The 19,487-nt window shown below is 53.0% G+C and overlaps 1 protein-coding gene across 1 annotated transcript in view; it reads left to right on the top strand.

The window, feature by feature from the left end:
• LOC140203672 (uncharacterized) overlaps positions 1–19,487 on the top strand; it is an 85,140-nt gene that overhangs the window by 54,722 nt on the left and 10,931 nt on the right. Inside the window, exons 6-9 of the mRNA XM_072269720.1 lie at positions 330–423; positions 3,688–3,774; positions 16,516–16,635; positions 17,576–17,674. Coding sequence (XP_072125821.1) covers positions 330–423; positions 3,688–3,774; positions 16,516–16,635; positions 17,576–17,674 — 400 coding nt within the window. The remainder of the gene's footprint in view (positions 1–329; positions 424–3,687; positions 3,775–16,515; positions 16,636–17,575; positions 17,675–19,487) is intronic.

Genomic DNA, 19,487 nt, shown 5'->3' with positions numbered 1-19,487 from the left:
TATTATTTATTTGTTGACATACAGTGTGGAGTACGCCTTCTGGCCCTTCAAGCCTCTTAGCAATCCCTCTGTTTAACCCTAGCTTAATCACGGAACAATTTACAAAGACCAATTAACCTACTAACTGGTACGTCTTTAGACTGTGGGAGGAAACCAGAGCACTGGGAGGAAACCCACAAGGTCACAGGGAGAACCTACAAACTCCTTATAGTCAGTGGCGGGAAGTGAACCTAGGGCGCTGGTACTGCTGACCGCTACGCTACTGTGCTGCCCCCACCGTTGCCCGTCTCTCCTTTAATTTTAATCTCTTCCCCTGTCTGTGCCTGCAGGAAGGAGATGCAAGAGAGGGGTCTCAGGGTGCTGATGGACGCTCGTGGCAGCTGGCCGGCAGCTGCGATCTGGAAAGCCCTTGATACCTTCCAGGTGAGACCACCACACACAGTCCGCAGTGGGGAAGCTGAAAGCTAATGGCCTCCTTGTTCGTCCTGCGTGTTCGTCTATTTTTTACTGGGTCTCTGGAGCAGTGGGGCTGGGCCTGTTTGGGCTCTGTCAAGGATGAGGTTACAGAGTACCTGGAGGCATATGACAAGATAGGCAGAACTCAGCATGGATTCCTTAAAGGAAAATCCTGCCTGACAAGCCTATTACAATTTTTTGAGGAAATTACCAGTAGGCTAGACAAGGGAGATGCAGTGGATGTTGTATATTTGGATTTTCAGAAGGCCTTTGACAAGGTGCCACACATGAGGCTACTTAACAAGATAAGAGCCCATGGAATTACGGGAAAGTTACATACGTGGATAGAGCGTTGGCTGATTGGCAGGAAACAGAGAGTGGGAATAAAGGGATCCTATTCTGGCTGGCTGCCGGTTACCAGTGGTGTTCCGCAGCGATCAGTGTTGGGACCGCTTCTTTTTACGTTGTACATCAACGATTTGGATTATGGAATAGATGGCTTTGTGGCTAAGTTTGCTGATGATACGAAGATAGGTGGAGGGGCCGGTAGTGCTGAGGAAACGGAGAGTCTGCAGAGAGACTTGGATAGCTTGGAAGAATGGGCAGAGAAGTGGCAAGTGAAGTACAATGTTGGAAAGTGTATGGTTATGCACTTTGGCAGAAAAAATAAACGGGCAGACTATTATTTAAATGGGGAAAGAATTCAAAGTTCTGAGATGCAACGAACTTGGGAGTCCTCATACAGGATAACCTTAAGGTTAACCTCCAGGTTGAGTCAGTGGTGAAGAGGGCGAATGCAATGTTGGCATTCATTTCTAGAGGAATAGAGTATAGGAGCAGGGATGTGATGTTGAGGCTCTATAAGGCGCTGGGGAGACCTCTCTTGGAGTACTGTGGGCAGTTTTGGTCTCCTTATTTAAGAAAAGATGTGCTGATGTTGGAGAGGGTACAGAGAAGATTCACTAGAATGATTCTGGGAATGAGAGGGTTAACATATGAGGAACGTTTGTCCGCTCTTGGACTGTATTCCTTGGAGTTTAGAAGAATGAGGGGAGACCTCATAGAAACATTTCGAATGTTAAAAGGCATGGACAGAGTGGATGTGGCAAAGTTGTTTCCCATGATGAGGGAGTCTAGTACGAGAGGGCATGACTTAAGGATTGAAAGGCGCCCTTTCAGAACAGAAATGCGAAGAAATTTTTTTAGTCAGAGGGTGGTGAATCTATGGAATTTGTTGCCACGGGCAGCAGTGGAGGCCAAGTCATTGGGTGTATTTAAGGCAGAGATTGATAGGTATCTGAGTAGCCAGGACATCAAAGGTTATGGTGAGAAGGCGGGGGAGTGGGACTAAATAGGAGAATGGATCAGCTCATGATAAAATGGTGGAGCAGACTCAATGGGCCGAATGGCCTACTTCTGCTCCTTTGTTTTATGGTCTTATGGTCTATCTGTTAAGGGGAACGTGGAGTCTAGTTCTGTATCGGAACTTGAGCAGGGTCAACAGGCTGCCTCATCAGAAGCGCATCAGTGAGCAGAGTAGGTTAGTAGTTTGAAGTCATTGCGTTTTTCCCAGTCAATCAAATATTATTTACAAAACTAAATTTCATTGAGGTGGGTTTTGATCTCTGCAGAAGATTTGTCAAGTTTTTCTGTAAGAAGTCAGAGTAATTGCTATCTATGCTTGTACTTAATACACAGACACAATTAAAAACATCTGATTTGCAACAACTGCCCAAGCACGTCGCAACAGATATACAACATTCGCAAGAAAATGATAAATTAAACACAAATTATTCAGGATTTTTACAAGAAAGAACATGATTAGAGCAAAAAAACATCAAAACAGGGAGCTGTTATCCGCCCCCCACTCGCTGTGGCAGGAGTGATCTCTCTCTTTTCCTCGCTAGCACGAGAGAGGGCCTGTTGAGGTGACAAGGTGTGGGGTTCTAGATTGTGGTCTCTGTGGGCTTGTTATTGATTGCATGGGGGGTGCTGATGTTTTTTGCCGGAGCGAGTGGGGGGGGGAGGGAGAGGGAGGGTTGAAGTTTTTGCAGCTACTTTGTACGTGGGGGGGGTGTCTTTGGGGTTCTAATTTTTCCCTGTCATTCATTCTTTGGGGTTTTTCCTCCTCGCTGTTTTGTGGATGCCTGTGATGAGTAAGAATTTCAGGTCGTATACTGTATACATCCTCTGACATTAAATGGAAACATTGAACCAAAGAAAAACACAAGGTTCAGTGTTGGTAAGCGTTAGTGATGCAGGTTGGTTCAAGAACTGGATGGTTGAAGGGAAGTAGCCGTTCTTAAACCTGGTGGTATGGGTCTTCAGGCTTCTGTACCTCCTGCCCAGTGGGAGCTGTGAGAAGATGGCACGGCATGGAGAGCAGGACCTTCAATGATGGATGCCTCGCCTCCTGTAGATATGTCTGACACAGAACACCTTGTGGTGAGGCGTGTTGGGGTGCAAGTTCACCGCCCCCTGAAAATGGATAAGGTGGTAAAGACAGGGAAGGAGGGAGGGAACGCCGACTCAGACCATGAGAGGTCTGCGTCGGGCATTTTCATGCCTTACAAGGCACAGATTGGAAGTCTGTGTGGGGCACCACTCCTCGCACAGACTAGAGCAATATGTGATTAAGTGCCTTGCTCAAGGGCACAAACACGCTGCCACAGCTGAGGCTCGAACTAGCGACTTTGAGATCACTAGGTGAACACCTTAACCACTTGGCCACATGCCCAACAACCCACGACCTACTTGCCTTCACTGGTTGTGGAATAGAATATAAGCATTGGCAAGTCACGTGACATTACTGCTGTGTGTAGGACACGAGGCTACTGTGTGCAGTTCTGGTTGCCCCGTTGCAGGAAGAGTGGGGCACAAACAGCACAAGAACAGGCCCTTTGGCCCAACTTGTCCCTGCTGACCCATTTGCCAGTGTTGGGCCCACATCCCTCTCAACCTTTCCTACCCGTGTACAGTACCCGCCCGAATGTCTTACCTTTACCCGCCTCTTCTACCACCTCCAGCAACTCGTTCCACACACCCACCACCCTCTGCGTAGAAAAGTTGCCCCCAGCCCCGCCAGGGCAACTTAAACCTGTACCCAGTAGTTTTTTTTTGTGCAGAGAGCTGGGTGCCTGAACCTGACACTCGAGGGTGGGCGGGGGGACTAGGTGGTGGGTACACTCCACACTACCACCCTGTTAACCCGGCACCAATTCTTCTCCCCAGCAAACTGTCCCCGGGGGAATTCACTCCGTTCTGGTGCTGATGGGAAAAGAGCGTCCGACACCCAAGGAGCTGCCACTGGGCCTTCAGGTACGTTGGAATGTACACCCCGTCACCCTCTCACCCTGGCGAGACCTGAGAAACACCCACGCCCGCCCAACTGGACAGCAGGAGGCAGCAATGAGGAAGAGGCCTTCCAGGTGATTCAGGAATTCACTTGCACTCCTTCCAGCCAGCACCTCCCCGCCCCTCCCACCGTCTCCCCTGCGCCAGAGAAATGAAACCCAGGCTCGCTGACTGCAGTGAGCCACAGAGAATGTTCCGCCCACCGCAGCTGCTGGCGGTCCGCCATCTCTCCGTGGCCCGCGTCAGGGTTGGCACACACTCCCTCGGCCACTGGCTCGCCAAGTTGACAAAACTGAGCCATGGATTGGTTACCGGCAATCGGGGTGGGATGGGCAGGCCTGGAGACAGCGCGGGTAGATGGGGGGGGCGGGTGGGTGACAAAGGCGCTTGGTACGCCTACGTTTATTGGTCAGGGCACTGAACCCAGGAGCTGAGATGCCACAATCCAGCTGTGCAGGGTGTTGGTGGGACCACATCTGGACTACCCCCTGACTTCTGGTCGCCCAGCTACAGGGAGGATGCGATTAAGCAAGGATGCAGAAAAGGTTCACAAGGATATTACTGGGACTGGGGGGCTGGACTGACGAGGAGAGACTGGACAGGGCGGGAATGTTCTCCCTGGAGTGAAGGAGACCCAGGGGTGACCTTTCGGAGGCTTGAAATCACATGGAACAGAGAGTAAGTGACCAGTCACCCTATTTTCCCCCAGGGTAGGAGAGTCTAAAGCTAACAGGCATAGGTCCAAGGAGAGAAGGAAAAGGTTTAAAGGAGTAAGTTTTTTTTCCCCATACAGGGGGATGGTGGGTGTGCGGAATGTTCTGCCAGAGACGGTGGTAGAGGTGGGGCAATTACAATGTTTAAAAGTCAGTGGGACAGGAAAGACATGGGCCAAAGGCAGGAAGGAACCTTGGCTATCATGACTGTGACGGGCTGAAGGGCCTGTCGCCGGGCTGTACGACTCTCTGAGGGTTTGATGTCTCTGGATCGGTTCTCAATGGAGCTCGAGAGGACCTACTGGATTCTGAAAGACACGGATAAAGCAGACGTGAGAGTGGGAGAGCCTGGGATTCCGAGGACGCGGTCTCATTATGTCGGGGACCAGGAGGAATTTCTTCCGCCGGAGAGTGGTGAATCTGTTGGGATTTGTTGCCACGGAGGCTGGAGGAGGCCAAGTCGCTGTGTACATTTCAGGCAGGGACTGGTAGGTTCTTGGTTCGTGAAGGGGTTGAGTTATGGGGAGAAGATGGGAGAAGGGGGTTGAAATAAATCAGCCACGATTGAATGGCAGAGCAGATTCAATGGCCTGGTTCTGCTCCTGTAGTTTATGGAACTGCCCATCCCGCTGGCTCTCTACTTTAATTCTTCATCCCACTCCCCCTCTCTGATCTTCCTGGCTGAGGCCTTCTGCTTTGTTCTAACGAGGCACGACGTATAGTGGAGGAGTGACACCTTGCCCTCCATCTCAGCGCCTCGCAGCCTCTAGGACCCGATTCTGACCCCTATGATTACAGGCTTCCCCTGTACCTCACGGCATGGTAGGCCATCCCCTGTGACATTGGTCCAGTCTCCCACTCTCCGCAGATACTTCCTGACCTGCTGGGAATTTCACCACAGTCTGACCCGCCTTTCCCATCTCAAATGTGTCCCTTCATTCCTGTTCTCCGTCACTCCCTCTAGATATCCCATTAACCTCTCACCTTCATTAACAGCTTTCACCCTGGCAGCCCATTGCCCTGTCCTATCCTTTTGTCTTATCCTTCTCATCGTAACTTAACACTAACTTGTTCCCTCTCTCATGGTCATCCAGCTCAGGAGTGGGCCATTTGGCCCAAATCATCCATGCTGACCGGCTCGAGTGCGTCCAATTCGCTGTATCCTCCAACTTTTTTTATGCCAGGGACCAATACCATTAAGCAAGGGTCCCTCTGCTCTAAACCTTTCCCATCTTTCTATCTGTCCAAATGTCTTTTAAAATGTCTCCTAATGTCGTTAGGCATTAATGTGGAAGTACAAACAGTAAAATGGATTTAGCAGTGGCTAGATGGGGGACGCTAGAGAGTAGTGGTGGATAACTGTGTGTCAGATTGGAGGACGGTGTGTAGTGGTGTGCCTCAGGGATCTGTACTGGGTCCAATGGTGTTTGTCATATATATTAATGATCTGGATGATGGGGTGGTAAATTGGATGAGTAAGTATGCAGATGATACTAAGATTGGTGGTGTTGTGGCTTTCAAAATCTGCAGAGAGATTTATGACAGAAGAGTGGGCTGAAAGATGGCAAGATGGAGTTTAATGCTGAAAAATGTGAGGTGCTACATTTTGGTAGGACTAATCAAAATAGGACATACATGGTAAATGGTAGGGCATTGAAGAATGCAGTAGAACAGAGGGATCTAGGAATAATGGTGCATGGTTCCCTGAAGGTGGAATCTCATGAGGATAGGGTGGTGAAGAAAGCTTTTGGTTTGCTGGCCTTTATAAATCAGAGCATTGAGTATAGGAGTTGGGATGTAATGTTGAAATTGATAGGCATTGGTAAGGCCAAATTTGGAGTATTGTGTACAGTTCTGGTCACTGAATTATAGGAAAGATGTCAATAAAATTGAGAGAGTACAGAGGAGGTTTACTAAAATGTTGCTGGGGTTTCATCTCCTAAGTTACAGAGAAAGGTTGAACAAGTTGGGTCATTATTCTTTGAAGCGTAGAAGGTTGAGGGGGGACTTGATAGAAGTATTTAAAATTATGAGGGGGATAGATAGAGTTGGCGTGGGTAGGCTTTTTCATTGAGAGTGGGGAAGATTCAAACAACAGGACATGAGTTGAGAGTCAAAGGATAAAAGTTTAGGGGTAACATGAGGGGGAGCTTCTTTACTCAGAGAGTAGTAGCTGTGTGGAATGAGCTTCCAGCAGAAGTGGTTGAAGCAGGTTCGATGTTGTCGTTTAAAGTTAAAATGGACAGCTATATGGACAGGAAAGGAATGGAGGGTTATGGGCTGAGTGCAGGTCGGTGGGACTAGGTGAGAGTAAGAGTTCGGCATGGACTAGAGGAGCCGAGATGGCCTGTTTCCGTGCTGTAATTGTTATATGTTATATGGTTATAAAAGGTGTGATTTCACCCAGCTCGTTCCGTACACCCACCACCCTCTGTGTAGAAAAGTTGCCCCTGGATCTCTTTTAAATCTTTCTCTGCTCGCCTTGAACCTCGTGCCCTCAAGACTTAGAGTCCCTGCCCTGGCAGGGAAGGACAGTGACAGTTCTGTTTTCTAACTTCAAAACATGAAACTAATTGAAAGGAGAGCAAGCGAGTCGGGAGATAGATGGTGTAGTTCGATGCTTGGTTTCAGCGAGGCACGCACGTATCGCACGGCAGCATGATGGCGTATGTGGTCCACGTATTTGTGCTGTATAACTCGCAATGAAATGTTGAAACAAACAAAAATGCTTACTCAAACGATATATATAGACAGGATTAGTGAACTGTTAAATACACCACAGCGACCAGCAACCTTATCCACTGGTTTTATAAACCTCTATCGGGTCAGCTCTCATCCTGCACTCCAGAAAGGACAGTCCCAACCTGTCCAGTCCCTCTTTATAACTCAGCCCTCCACTTCTGGCAACATGCCTGTGAATGTTTTCTACACTTCCTCCGGCTGAATGACGTCCTCCCTGTAATATAAAAGCCAAAAATGCTGGAAGTTATCACCATGTTTGGCCATATCCAATGAAGAGCCTTCAAACTGAAATATTAAACCTGTTTCTTTATCCGCAGACACTGCCTGACGTGCTGTGAATATTTTTTGAGATAATCTGTTGTTACTTTTTTTTAACATTTCTAGCGTCTGCAGAATTTTGATTTTCACTCGCATTCTCACCCAGTTATGAGAAAAGATCTTTGACCTGAAAATTCAACTCTGATTTCCTCTCTCCAGGTTTTAACTTTTGAAAAGTGGAGCCGATGTGGTAAACCTCGGGTAGACTGCACAGAGTTCTGTAGAGTTCCGGACGCACTGTTTTGGAAAGGTTGCGAAGGAACTGGAGAGGACAAGAGAGGATGAGAAAGAGAGATGGAGAGGGAGAGTGAGGGAGAGAGGGAGAGAGAGAGAGGCAGGGGGAGAGAGGGGGGAGAGAGGGGGGAGAGAGAGAGGGAGACAGAGAGGGATGGAGAGAGGGAGGGAGAGGGAGAGAGAGAGAGGGGGCAGAGGGGGAGAGAGAGACAGAGAGAGAGAGGGATGGAGAGAGACAGAGAGAGAGAGGGAGAGAGAGGGGGAGAGAGAGAGGGAGAGGGAGAGAGAGAGGGAGGGAGAGAGGGAGGGAGAGAGAGAGGGGGAGAGAGGGATGGAGAGAGGGAGGGAGAGAGAGGGGGAGAGAGGGATGGAGAGAGAGAGAGGGATGGAGAGAGAGACAGAGAGAGAGAGAGGGAGAGAAGGAGAGGGAGGGGAGAGGGAGGGAGAGGGGGAGAGAGAGGGAGAGAGAGAGGGGGAGTGAGAGAGGGAGAGGGATGGACAGAGAGAGAGGGGGAGAGAGAGAGGGATGGAGAGAGGGAGGGAGGAAGAGGGGGAGAGAGAGGGAGAGAGAGGGGAGAGAGAGTGGGAGAGGGATGGACAAAGAGAGAGGGAGAGAGAGGGATGGAAAGAGGGAGGGAGAGAGGGAGGGAGAGGGAGAGAGAGACAGAGAGAGAGTGAGAGAGAGAGAGGAAGAGAGGGATGGAGAGAGGGAGAGGGATAGACAGAGAGAGGGAGAGAGAGAGGGATGGAGAGAGGGAGGGAGAGGGAGAGAGAGGGGGAGAGGGGAGAGAGAGACAGAGAGAGAGAGAGGGATGGAGAGAGACAGAGAGAGAGGGAGAGAGAGGGAGAGAGAGAGAGAGAGAGGGAGAGAGAGAGGGAGGGAGAGAGGGAGGGAGAGAGAGAGGGGGAGAGAGGGATGGAGAGAGGGAGGGAGAGAGAGGGGGAGAGAGGGATGGAGAGAGAGAGAGAGGGATGGAGAGAGACAGAGAGAGAGAGAGGGAGAGAAGGAGGGAGGGGAGAGGGAGGGAGAGGGGGAGAGAGAGAGGGGGAGAGAGGGAGAGAGAGAGGGGGAGTGAGAGAGGGAGAGGGATGGACAGAGAGAGAGGGGGAGAGAGAGGGGGATGGAGAGAGAGAGGGAGAGGGAGAGAGAGAGGGTGAGAGGGGGGGAGAGAGGGAGAGGGATGGACAGAGAGAGGGAGAGAGAGAGGGATGGAGAGAGGGAGGCAGGGAGAGGGGGAGAGAGAGGGAGAGAGAGGGGGAGAAAGAGTGGGAGAGGGATGGACAAAGAGAGAGGGAGAGAGAGGGATGGAAAGAGGGAGGGAGAGAGGGAGGGAGAGGGAGAGAGAGAGACAGAGAGAGAGGGACAGAGAGAGAGGAAGAGAGGGATGGAGAGAGGGATGGAGAGAGGGAGAGGGATGGACAGAGAGAGAGGGAGAGAGAGAGGGATGGAGAGAGAGGGATGGAGAGAGGGAGGGAGAGGGAGAGAGAGAGGGGGAGAGAGAGGGGTAGAGAGAGAGGGAGAGAGAGAGGGAGAGAGAGAGGGAGAGAGAGGTATGGAGAGAGGGAGGGAGAGGGAGGGGGGAGAGAGAGAGGGGGAGAGAGAGAGGGAGAGGGATGGACAGAGAGAGAGGGAGAGAGAGGGATGGAGAGAGGGAGGGAGAGGGAGAGAGAGGGGGAGAGAGAGGAGGGAGAGAGCGAGGGAGAGGGAGAGAGAGAGGGATGGAGAGAGGGAGGGAGAGAGAGAGGGGGAGAGAGGGATGGAGAGAGGGGGGAGAGAGGGATGGAGAGAGGGAGAGGGATGGAGAGAGGGAGAGAGAGGGAGAGGGGGGAGAGAGGGGGAGAGAGAGAGGGAGAGAGAAGGATGGACAGAGGGAGGGAGAGGGAGAGAGAGGGGGAGAGAGGGGGGAGAGAGAGAGGGAGAGGGATGGACAGAGAGAGAGGGATGGAGAGAGAGGGAGAGGGAGGAGAGAGAGAGGGAGAGGGATGGAGAGAGAGGGATGGAGAGAGGGAGGGAGAGGGAGAGAGGGGGGAGAGGGGGAGAGAGAGACAGAGAGAGAGAGGGATGGAGAGAGACAGAGAGAGAGGGAGAGAGAGGGGGGAGAGAGAGAGGGAGAGGGAGAGAGAGAGGGAGGGAGAGAGGGAGGGAGAGAGAGAGGGGGAGAGAGGGATGGAGAGAGGGAGAGAGAGGGATGGAGAGAGAGACAGAGAGAGAGAGGGAGAGAGAGGGATGGAGAGAGAGACAGAGAGAGAGAGGGAGAGAGGGAGAGGGAGGGGAGAGGGAGGGAGCGGGGAGTGAGAGAGGGAGAGGGATGGACAGAGAGAGGGAGAGAGAGAGAGAGAGGGATGGAGAGAGGGAGGGAGAAGGGGAGAGAGAGGGAGAGAGAGGGGGAGAGAGAGTGGGAGAGGGATGGACAAAGAGAGAGGGAGAGAGAGGGATGGAAAGAGGGAGGGAGAGAGGGAGGAAGAGGGAGAGAGAGGGAGGGAGAGGGAGAGAGAGACAGAGAGAGAGGGAGAGAGAGAGGGAGAGAGGGATGGAGAGAGGGATGGAGAGAGGGAGAGGGATGGACGGAGAGAGAGGGAGAGAGAGAGGGATGGAGAGAGGGAGGGAGAGGGAGAGAGAGAGGGAGAGGGATGGACAGAGAGACAGGGAGAGAGAGGGATGGAGAGAGGGAGGGAGAGAGAGAGGGGGGAAAGAGGGGGGAGAGAGAGGAGGGAGAGAGAGAGGGATGGAGAGAGGGAGGGAGAGGGAGAGAGAGAGGGAGAGAGAGAGGGGGAGAGAGGGATGGAGAGAGGGATGGAGAGAGGGAGAGAGAGGGATGGAGAGAGAGACAGAGAGAGAGGGAGAGAGGGAGAGGGAGGGGAGAGGGAGGGAGAGGAGGAGAGAGAGAGGGAGAGGGATGGACAGAGAGAGAGGGAGAGAGAGAGGGATGGAGAGAGGGAGGGAGAGGGAGAGAGCGAGAGAGAGGGAGAGAGAGGAGGAGAGAGAGAGGGAGAGGGATGGACAGAGAGAGAGGAAGAGAGGGAGGGAGAGAGAGAGGGATGGAGAGAGGGAGGGAGAGGGAGAGAGAGAGGGGGAGAGAGAGGGGGAGAGAGAGAGGGAGAGAGAGAGGGAGAGAGAGAGGGAGAGAGAGGGATGGAGAGAGGGAGTGAGAGGGAGAGAGAGGGGGAGAGAGAGGAGGGAGAGAGCGAGGGAGAGGGAGAGAGAGGGATGGAGAGAGGGAGGGAGAGAGAGAGGGGGAGAGAGGGATGGAGAGAGAGGGGGAGAGAGGGATGGAGAGAGGTAGAGGGATGGAGAGAGAGAGACAGAGAGAGAGGGAGAGAGGGGGGAGAGAGAGAGGGATGGAGAGAGAGGGATGGAGAGAGGGAGGGAGAGGGGGAGAGAGAGGGGGAGAGGGGGAGAGAGAGACAGAGAGAGAGAGGGATGGAGACAGAGAGAGGGGGAGAGAGGGGGGAGAGAGAGAGGGAGAGGGAGAGAGTGGGGGAGAGAGAGGGATGGAGAGAGGGAGAGGGATGGAGAGAGGGAGAGGGATGGAAAGAGAGAGACAGAGAGAGAGGGGAGAGAGAGAGAGAGGGGGGGGAGAGGGGGGAGAGAGAGAGGGATGGAGAGAGAGGGATGGAGAGAGGGAGGGAGAGGGAGAGAGAGAGGGAGAGAGAGGAGGAGAGAGAGAGGGAGAGGGATGGACAGAGAGAGAGGGAGAGAGAGAGGGATGGAGAGAGAGACAGAGAGAGAGGGGGGGAGAGAGAGGGAGAGGGAGAGAGAGAGGGATGGAGAGAGGGAGGGAGAGGGAGAGAGAGAGGGAGAGAGAGGGGGGGAGAGAGAGGGAGAGGGATGGACAGAGAGAGAGGGAGAGAGAAGGATGGAAGAGGGAGGGAGAGGGAGAGAGAGAGTGGGAGAGAGGGGGGAGAGAGAGAGGGAGAGGGATGGACAGAGAGAGAGGGAGGGAGAGGGAGAGAGAGAGGGGGAGAGAGAGAGGGAGAGGGAGAGAGAGAGGGATGGAGAGAGAGGGAGAGAGGGAGGAGAGAGAGGGATGGAGAGAGAGGGAGAGAGGGAGGAGAGAGAGGGATGGAGAGAGAGGGAGAGAGGGAGGGAGAGGGAGAGAGAGAGGGGGAGAGAGGGGGAGAGAGAGAGGGAGAGGGATGGACAGAGAGGAGGGAGAGAGAAGGATGGAAGAGGGAGGGAGAGGGAGAGAGAGAGGGGGAGAGAGGGGGAAGAGAGAGAGGGAGAGGGATGGACAGAGAGAGAGGGAGGGAGAGGGGGAGAGAGGGGGGAGAGAGAGAGGGAGTGGGATGGAGAGAGAGGGATGGAGAGAGAGGGATGGAGAGAGGGAGAGGGAGGGGGAGAGAAAGAAAAGAAACTATAAAGATGATACCAGCAATGGGAGGCTATACAAATTCAGAGAAGGATACTGGACCTTGTGTCTGGGACTTTTGGGCAAGGAGTCTCCCAGGAGAGTCGGGAGGGGCGGGGGGAGAGCAAGTTTTTGAGAAGCTTTGCCCATTAGCAGCAGAACAGAGTGAATTCCACAAGACAACCATAAGATATAGGAGCAGAATTAGGTCATTCGACCCATTGAGTCTGCTCCACTATTTCATCATGACTGATCCAAATTTTCCCCTCAGCCCCAATCTCCTGCCTCCTCCCTGTATCCCTTCATGCCCTGACCAATCAAGAATCTATCACCCTCTGCCTTAAATATACATAAAGATCTGCCCTCCACAGCTGTCTGTGGCGATGAATTCCACAGATTCACCACACTCTGGCTAAAGAAATTCCTCCTCATCATCATTCTAAAAGGACACCCCTCTATTCTGAGGCTGTGTCCTCCGGTCTTAGATTCTCCCACCATAGGAAATATCTTCCCCACATGCACTCTATCAAGGCCTTTCACCATTCGATAGGTTTCAATGAGGTCACCCTTCGTTCTTCTGAATTTAAGTGAATACAGGCCCAGAACTATCAACCTCTCTTCATATGACAAACCATTCAATCCTGGAATCATTTTTGTGAACTTCCTTTGAACCCTCTCCAGTTTCAGCACATCCTTGGGTAAGGGGCCCAAACCTGCTCACAATACTCCAGGTGAGGCCTCACCAGTGCTTTTATCCTTGCTTATATATTCTTGTCCTCTTGAAATGAATACTAACATTGCATTTCCCTTCCTCACCACCGACTCAACCTGTAAATTAACCTTCAGGGAATCCTGCACAAGGACTCCCAAGTCCCTTTGCACCTCAGATTTTTGTATTGTCTCTCCATTTAGAAAATAGTCAACCCTTTCATTTCTTCGGCCAAAGTGCATAACCAAACACCTCCCAACACTGTATTCCACCTGCCATTTCTTTACCCATTCTCCTAATCTGCCTCAGTCCTTCTGTAGCCTCTCTACTTCCTCAAAACTACCTGCCCTCCTCCTATCTTCAGATTGTCTGCAAACTTCAACAAAGCCATCGATTTCATCAACCAAGACACTGACATATAACATAAAAAGAATCTGTCCCAACGCAGACCCCTGGGGAACGCCACTAGTCACCGGCAGCCAACCAGAAATGCTCCCTTTATTCCCACCGGGGTCGGTTTCTCTTGGAAGCCGGACCTGAGCGGGAAACCTGCCAGTCTGGCAGAGTGCCAATTTGCGGAGCACACGTCCCATCCAACCCTGCAGCTCCAGGAAAGGGCACTGAAGCTTGTGTGGCATGGTACAGTATAGAAACAGCACCAGAGTCAGAGTTAATATCACCGGCATATGTGTGAAATGTGGTAACTTTACAGCAGCTGTACAATGAAATACATCATATAGAGAAAAATACTGAGTTACCTTCAGTATATATATGTGTCTATTAAATAGTTAAGTTGAAATAAAAAAGCAGTGAGGTTGTGTTCATGGGTTCAATGTCCATTTGGAATTGGATGGCAGAGGGGAAGAAGCTGTTCCTGAATCACTGAGTGTGTGCCTTCAGGCTTCTGTACCTCCTCCCTGACGGTAACAGTGAGAAAAGGCCGTGCCCTGGGTGCTGGAGATTCTTAATAATGGACGCCGCCTCCCCAAGGTGCCACTCCTTGAGAATGTCTTGGATACTATGGAGGATAGTACCCATGATGGAGCGACTGAGTTTACAAGTTTTTGCAACTTATTTCAATCCTGTGCAGGAGCCCACCCCCATCCCCCTACCAGACAGTGACTCAGCCGGTCAGAATACATCCGTAGAAACTTTCAAGTGTTTTAATTGATAAACCAAATCTCCTCAAACTCCTAACGAAATATATCCACTGACTTGCTTTCTTTGTAGCTGCATCAATATGTTGGGACCAGGTTAGGTCCTCAGAGATATTGATACCCAGGAACTTGAAACTGCTTGCTCTCTCCATTTCTGATCCTTCCATGAGGATTGGATTGTATTCCCTCCTTGTCTGACCCTTTCTGATGTCCACAATCAGCTCTTTGGTCTTACTGACGTTGAGTACCAGGTTGTTGCTGCGACACCACTCAACTAGCTGGTATATCTCGCTCCTGTACGCCCTCTCGTCACCACCTGAAATTCTGCCAACAATGGCTGTGCCATCAGCAAATTTATAGATGCTATTTGAGCTATGCCTAGCCATAGGTTTAGAGGGATAAGAGCAGTGTGTCATTTTTGATTGTTAGCGAAGTGGAGATATTATTTCCAATCCGCACAGATTGTGGTCTTCTGGTGAGGAAGTTGAAGTTCCGGTTGCAGAGGGAGGTACAGAGGCCCAGGTTCTGTAGCTTATCGATCAGGTTGTAGGAATGATGGTGTTAAACACTGAGCTATAGTCAACAAACTGACATCCTGACATCAGTATCTGCATTGTCCAGAAACAGGAATCACTCCCCAGCTCTGAGACAGTGAGCCCTATCCCCCCCAAACCCCCTCCATTTCCTGGACGTCACATTCAGTGGGAAAGATGGTCCCCTGTATCTACCCAGGGATCACTGTAAGCGCGCTATGCACTCAAACGCTGGGTGAACTCAGCAGCTCGGGCAGCGTCTGTGGAGGAAAATGAACCATCAAGGTCTCAGGGCTAGAACCTTCACTGGACTGGAAAGGAAGGAGGCAGGACCAGAGTAAGGAAGAGCGGGGAGGAGTACGAGCTGGCAGGTGAGACCAGGTGAGGGGGAGGCGGGCGATAGGTGGGAGGGGATAGGCGGAAGAGGTGAAGGGCTGGTACACTGCTCTCTCTTGTGTTCGTCCATCATTGTCGATGAGGATCTCGACACCATTATAATGGTGTCGAGACTAGTGCGTGATTTGGATTTAAGTGAGGGAGAGTTGCTCAATCTCTCTTGTACGATTCAAGTCAAGTCAAGTCAAGTCACTTTTGATTGGACCATAAACTGCTGGTACAATACACAGTAAAATCGAAACAACCTTCCTCCATGGTGCTACATGATAAAAAGGCATCCGTTAGTCTTGCGAGACCACGAATCTGCCCCTAGAAAGTCTTCACTCTCCAGGGCGCAGGCCTGGACAAGGTTGTATGGAAGACCTGCAAGTCTCCCCTCTCCACGCCACCGATGTTGTCCAAGGGAAGGGCACTAGGACCCATACAGCTTGGCACCGGTGTCATCGCAGAGCAATGTGTGGTTAAGTGCCTTGCTCAAGGACACAACACGTTGCCTCGGCTGGGGCTCGAACTCACGATCTTCAGGTCGCTAGTCCAATGCCTTAACCACCTGGCCACATGCCCACACGTGGTGCTACATGAAACAACAGAAAACTACACGAGACTAAGTAAGACAACACAAAAACTACACTAGACTACAGACCTACACAGGACTACATAAAGTGCACAATGTAATAATAAATGATGTAGATGTTAGTGTAGACTCTGGGTATTAAGGAGTCTGACGGCTTGGGGGAAGAGACTGTTGCACAGTCTGGTCGTGAGAGCCCGAATGCTTCGGTACCTTTTTCCAGATGGCAGGAGGGAAAAGAGTTTATATGAGGGGTACGTGGGGTCCTTCATAATGCTGTTTGCTTTACGGGTGCAGCGTGTGGTGTAAATGTCTGTGATGGCGGGAAGAGAGACCCCGATGATCTTCTCAGCTGACCTCACTATCCGCTGCAGGGTCTTGCGATCCGAGATGGTGCAATTCCCGAACCAGGCAGTGATACAGCTGCTCAGGATTTCTCCTTCGTCAGCCCTTTATCTCTTCCATCCATCTTTTATAAGACCCAGGTTTTATAGGATTATTGAATGGTTCCCTAGCACGATGAGATGGATGCCTGACCTCATAATGTACCTCGTTATAACTCCACCCCTCATTATTTCTCTGCACTGCTCTCTTTCTCCGTAGCTGTTACACTTTATTCTGCCTTGTTATTGTTTCTGTCTCGGTGCATCGTGTAATGATCTGGTCTGCAGCTTTTCACTGTATCTCGTTACAATAAACCAATACCTCCCCCATTCATCTATCTTCCAGCTTCTCACATCATTTCCTTTCATACCCCTCATTCCCCACCCGCACCCACCTTCTCATTCTGGTTCTGCCCCCTTCCTTTCCAGTCCTGAAGAAGGCCGACTCTTTTTCCATCTCCGTAGATGCTGCCTGACCTGCTGAGCACCTCCAGTGTTTTGTGTGTCGCTCCCGATCCCCAGGGCCGGTAGAGCCGCTTGTCCCACTGTAAAATGCTGACCTCTGACCTCTGTCCCCTCCCCACGACCCCCTCCCTACAGGTGGAGGCCCTCCCCTCCCTCCAGGCCCTACATGAGCGGGTGGAGCCTGCCCAGCTGACGACGGCACCCTTCGGCGGAAGTTTCCGGTACAGCCACCAGAAGTGGGTGCGGTTTCGGCTGGTGGGTTCCTTGCCAGGGGGCCGACGCGGTTCCTGGGAGGAGGTTTTGGGGGGGGTGGTGAGGGGAGGGGTGGTTCTCCACCAGGGTCCATGTGCAGAGCCGGTCTGCAGTGGGGTGGTGGGGTGACTGGGGTGACAGAGGAGCAGCTGAAATCGGAGGGGGTGGTGGGGATTGTCAGACCACCGAGGCTGCGTGGAGGGAGTTGCTTGATGCGTCTCTCGGGGACTGCGGTGCCAAGGAGGGCAGTGTGTGTGGGTGGGAGGCTGGAGCACTCTGAGCTGACAGGAACGTGGGGAGCGCAGGGGGTGGGGCTGAACGGGGCGGGCAGGGGGAGAAAGGGGCCAAGGGAAGAGCAGCGAGCAAGAGAGAGTGGGGGAAGAGGGGCAGGAGTAGGGCAGGAGGCAAGAGGTATGTGGGAGGGGAGGAAAGGGCAAGGGAAGGAGGGGCAAGATTGGAAAGGGGAGGAGGATCGGGCAGGGCAAGAGAGAGGAGGAGGGATGAATGGGGCAAAAAGAGGGCAGAGGACAAGGGGAGGGTGGGAAGGGTGAACAGGGGCAAGGGAAGGAGGGGACAGCATGGTCGGGGGGCAGGGGTGAGAGGGGTTATATGGGGCGGGACAGCAGAGGAGGGGTGGGCAGGGATTGTGACAGAGGTGGAGGGGGGAATGAGTGTGGTTGGGCTGAGGTGGGGGTGGGGGGGCAGAAGAAATGGAGGGTAGATATACAAAGGGAGGAGGGAGCAGGTAGGGGAGGGGGTAGGGGATAATTCTGGAGGATGGGAGGGTTGGGGATGGGTGTGGGGTCGAGGACTGAAGGGGTCGGTGGGCTATGGCTGAGGAAGTTGAAAGTGCAAGTGCAGAGGGGATGGAGGGTGGGAGGGGCAGGGGACATCCTCTGGGGTATTTGGCCCACGCACTCATGGACTGAAACTGCTCCCTCAGAGCCTGGAGTCGTTGGTTCAAGCCTGCAGAACCTCCATCCAGTTCCTGCGCAGCACCACCTTCCAACTGGAGGCAAAGCAGCTCCCCGAGAACGAGAAGGTACCTGGAAATGCCTTACCCCTCCCCAGACGCAGCCTGACCCACACACGACACATTCCAATCCCACTCCGTGTCCCAGTCCCGACACCCACTCCCTGTCCCATTCCGAGTCTTTGTCCCACTCCATGACACTGACACCTTGTCCCAGTTCCAGACCCCGACACCCACTCCCTGTCCCACTGTCTGACACTGACCCTGCCCGGGTTCCAGTCCCCGACACCAGTCCAGTCCCTCTCCATGTGCCAATCCCCGTCTCAGTGCCCTGATATTGACTCAAAACTTAATCTGCATCAGTATTCGGTTATGGTGGGAGGAGATATCAACATAACCACGTCGAACAGGAAATGAGTAATACCAAGCACTTAGGCCCTGTTCCACACACTCCGTTTAAACCCACTGGGACTCCGTTCCTCACACTAAACCCACCGGGACCCCCTCACCCACACTAATCCCACCGGGACCCCCTCACCCACACTAATCCCACTGGACCCACCACACTGAACCCACCATAACCCCATTCCCACACTGAACCCACCGGGACCCCGTCACCCACACTGAACCCACCGGGTTTCCGTATCCCACACTAAACCCACCGGGACAACGTTCCCCACAGTAAACCCACCGGGACCCCCTCACCCACACTAATCCCACCGGGACCCCCTCACCCACACTAATCCCACTGGGACCCACCACACTGAACCCACCATAACCCCATTCCCCACACTGAACCCACCGGGACCCCGTCACCCACACTGAACCCACCGGGTTTCCGTATCCCACACTAAAACCACCGGGACAACGTTCCCCACAGTAAACCCACCGGGACCCCCTCACCCACACTAATCCCACCGGGACCCCCTCACCCACACTAATCCCACTGGGACCCACCACACTGAACCCACCATAACCCCATTCCCCACACTGAACCACCGGGACCCCGTCACCCACACTGAACCCACCGGGTTTCCGTATCCCACACTAAAACCACCGGGACAACGTTCCCCACAGTAAACCCACCGGGACCCCGTTCCTCACACTGAACCCACCGGGAACCCGTTCCCAACACTAAACCCACCGGGACAACGTTCCGCACACTGAACCAACCGGGACCCCGTTCCCCACACTAAACCCACCGGGACCCCGTTCCCCACACTCCTTTTAAACCCACCGGGATTCCGTTCCCCACACTGAAACCACCGGGACCCCATTCCCCACACTGAACCCACCGGGACCCCTTCACCCACATTAATCCACCGGGACACCCTCACCTACACTAATCCCACTGGGACCCCCCCACACTGAACCCACCATAACCCGGTTCCCCACACTGAACCCACCGGGACCCCGTCACCCACACTGAAACCACCGGGATTCCGTATCCCACACTAAACCCACCGGGACAACGTTCCCCACAGTAAACCCACCGGGACCCCGTTCCCCACACTGAACCCACCGGGAACCCGTTCCCCACACTAAACCCACCGGGACAACGTTCCGCACACTGAACCAACCGGGACCCCGTTCCCCACACTAAACCCACCGGAACCCCGTTCCACACACTCATTTTAAACACACCGGGACTCCGTTCCCCACACTGAAACCACCGGGACCCCGTTCCCCACACTGAAACCACCGGGACCCCGTTCCCCACACTGAACCCACCGGGACCCCGTCACCCACACTGAACCCACTGGGATTCCGTATCCCACACTAAACCCACCGGGACAACGTTCCCCACAGTAAACCCACCGGGACCCCGTTCCCCACACTGAACCCACCGGGAACCCGTTCCCCACACTAAACCCACCGGGAC

This window comes from Mobula birostris, chromosome 10, assembly GCF_030028105.1.
Source record: "Mobula birostris isolate sMobBir1 chromosome 10, sMobBir1.hap1, whole genome shotgun sequence".
Lineage (NCBI taxonomy): Eukaryota > Metazoa > Chordata > Chondrichthyes > Myliobatiformes > Myliobatidae > Mobula > Mobula birostris.
Note: the sequence above shows the minus strand (reverse complement) of the source record. Positions and strands in the feature narration are given on the sequence as shown.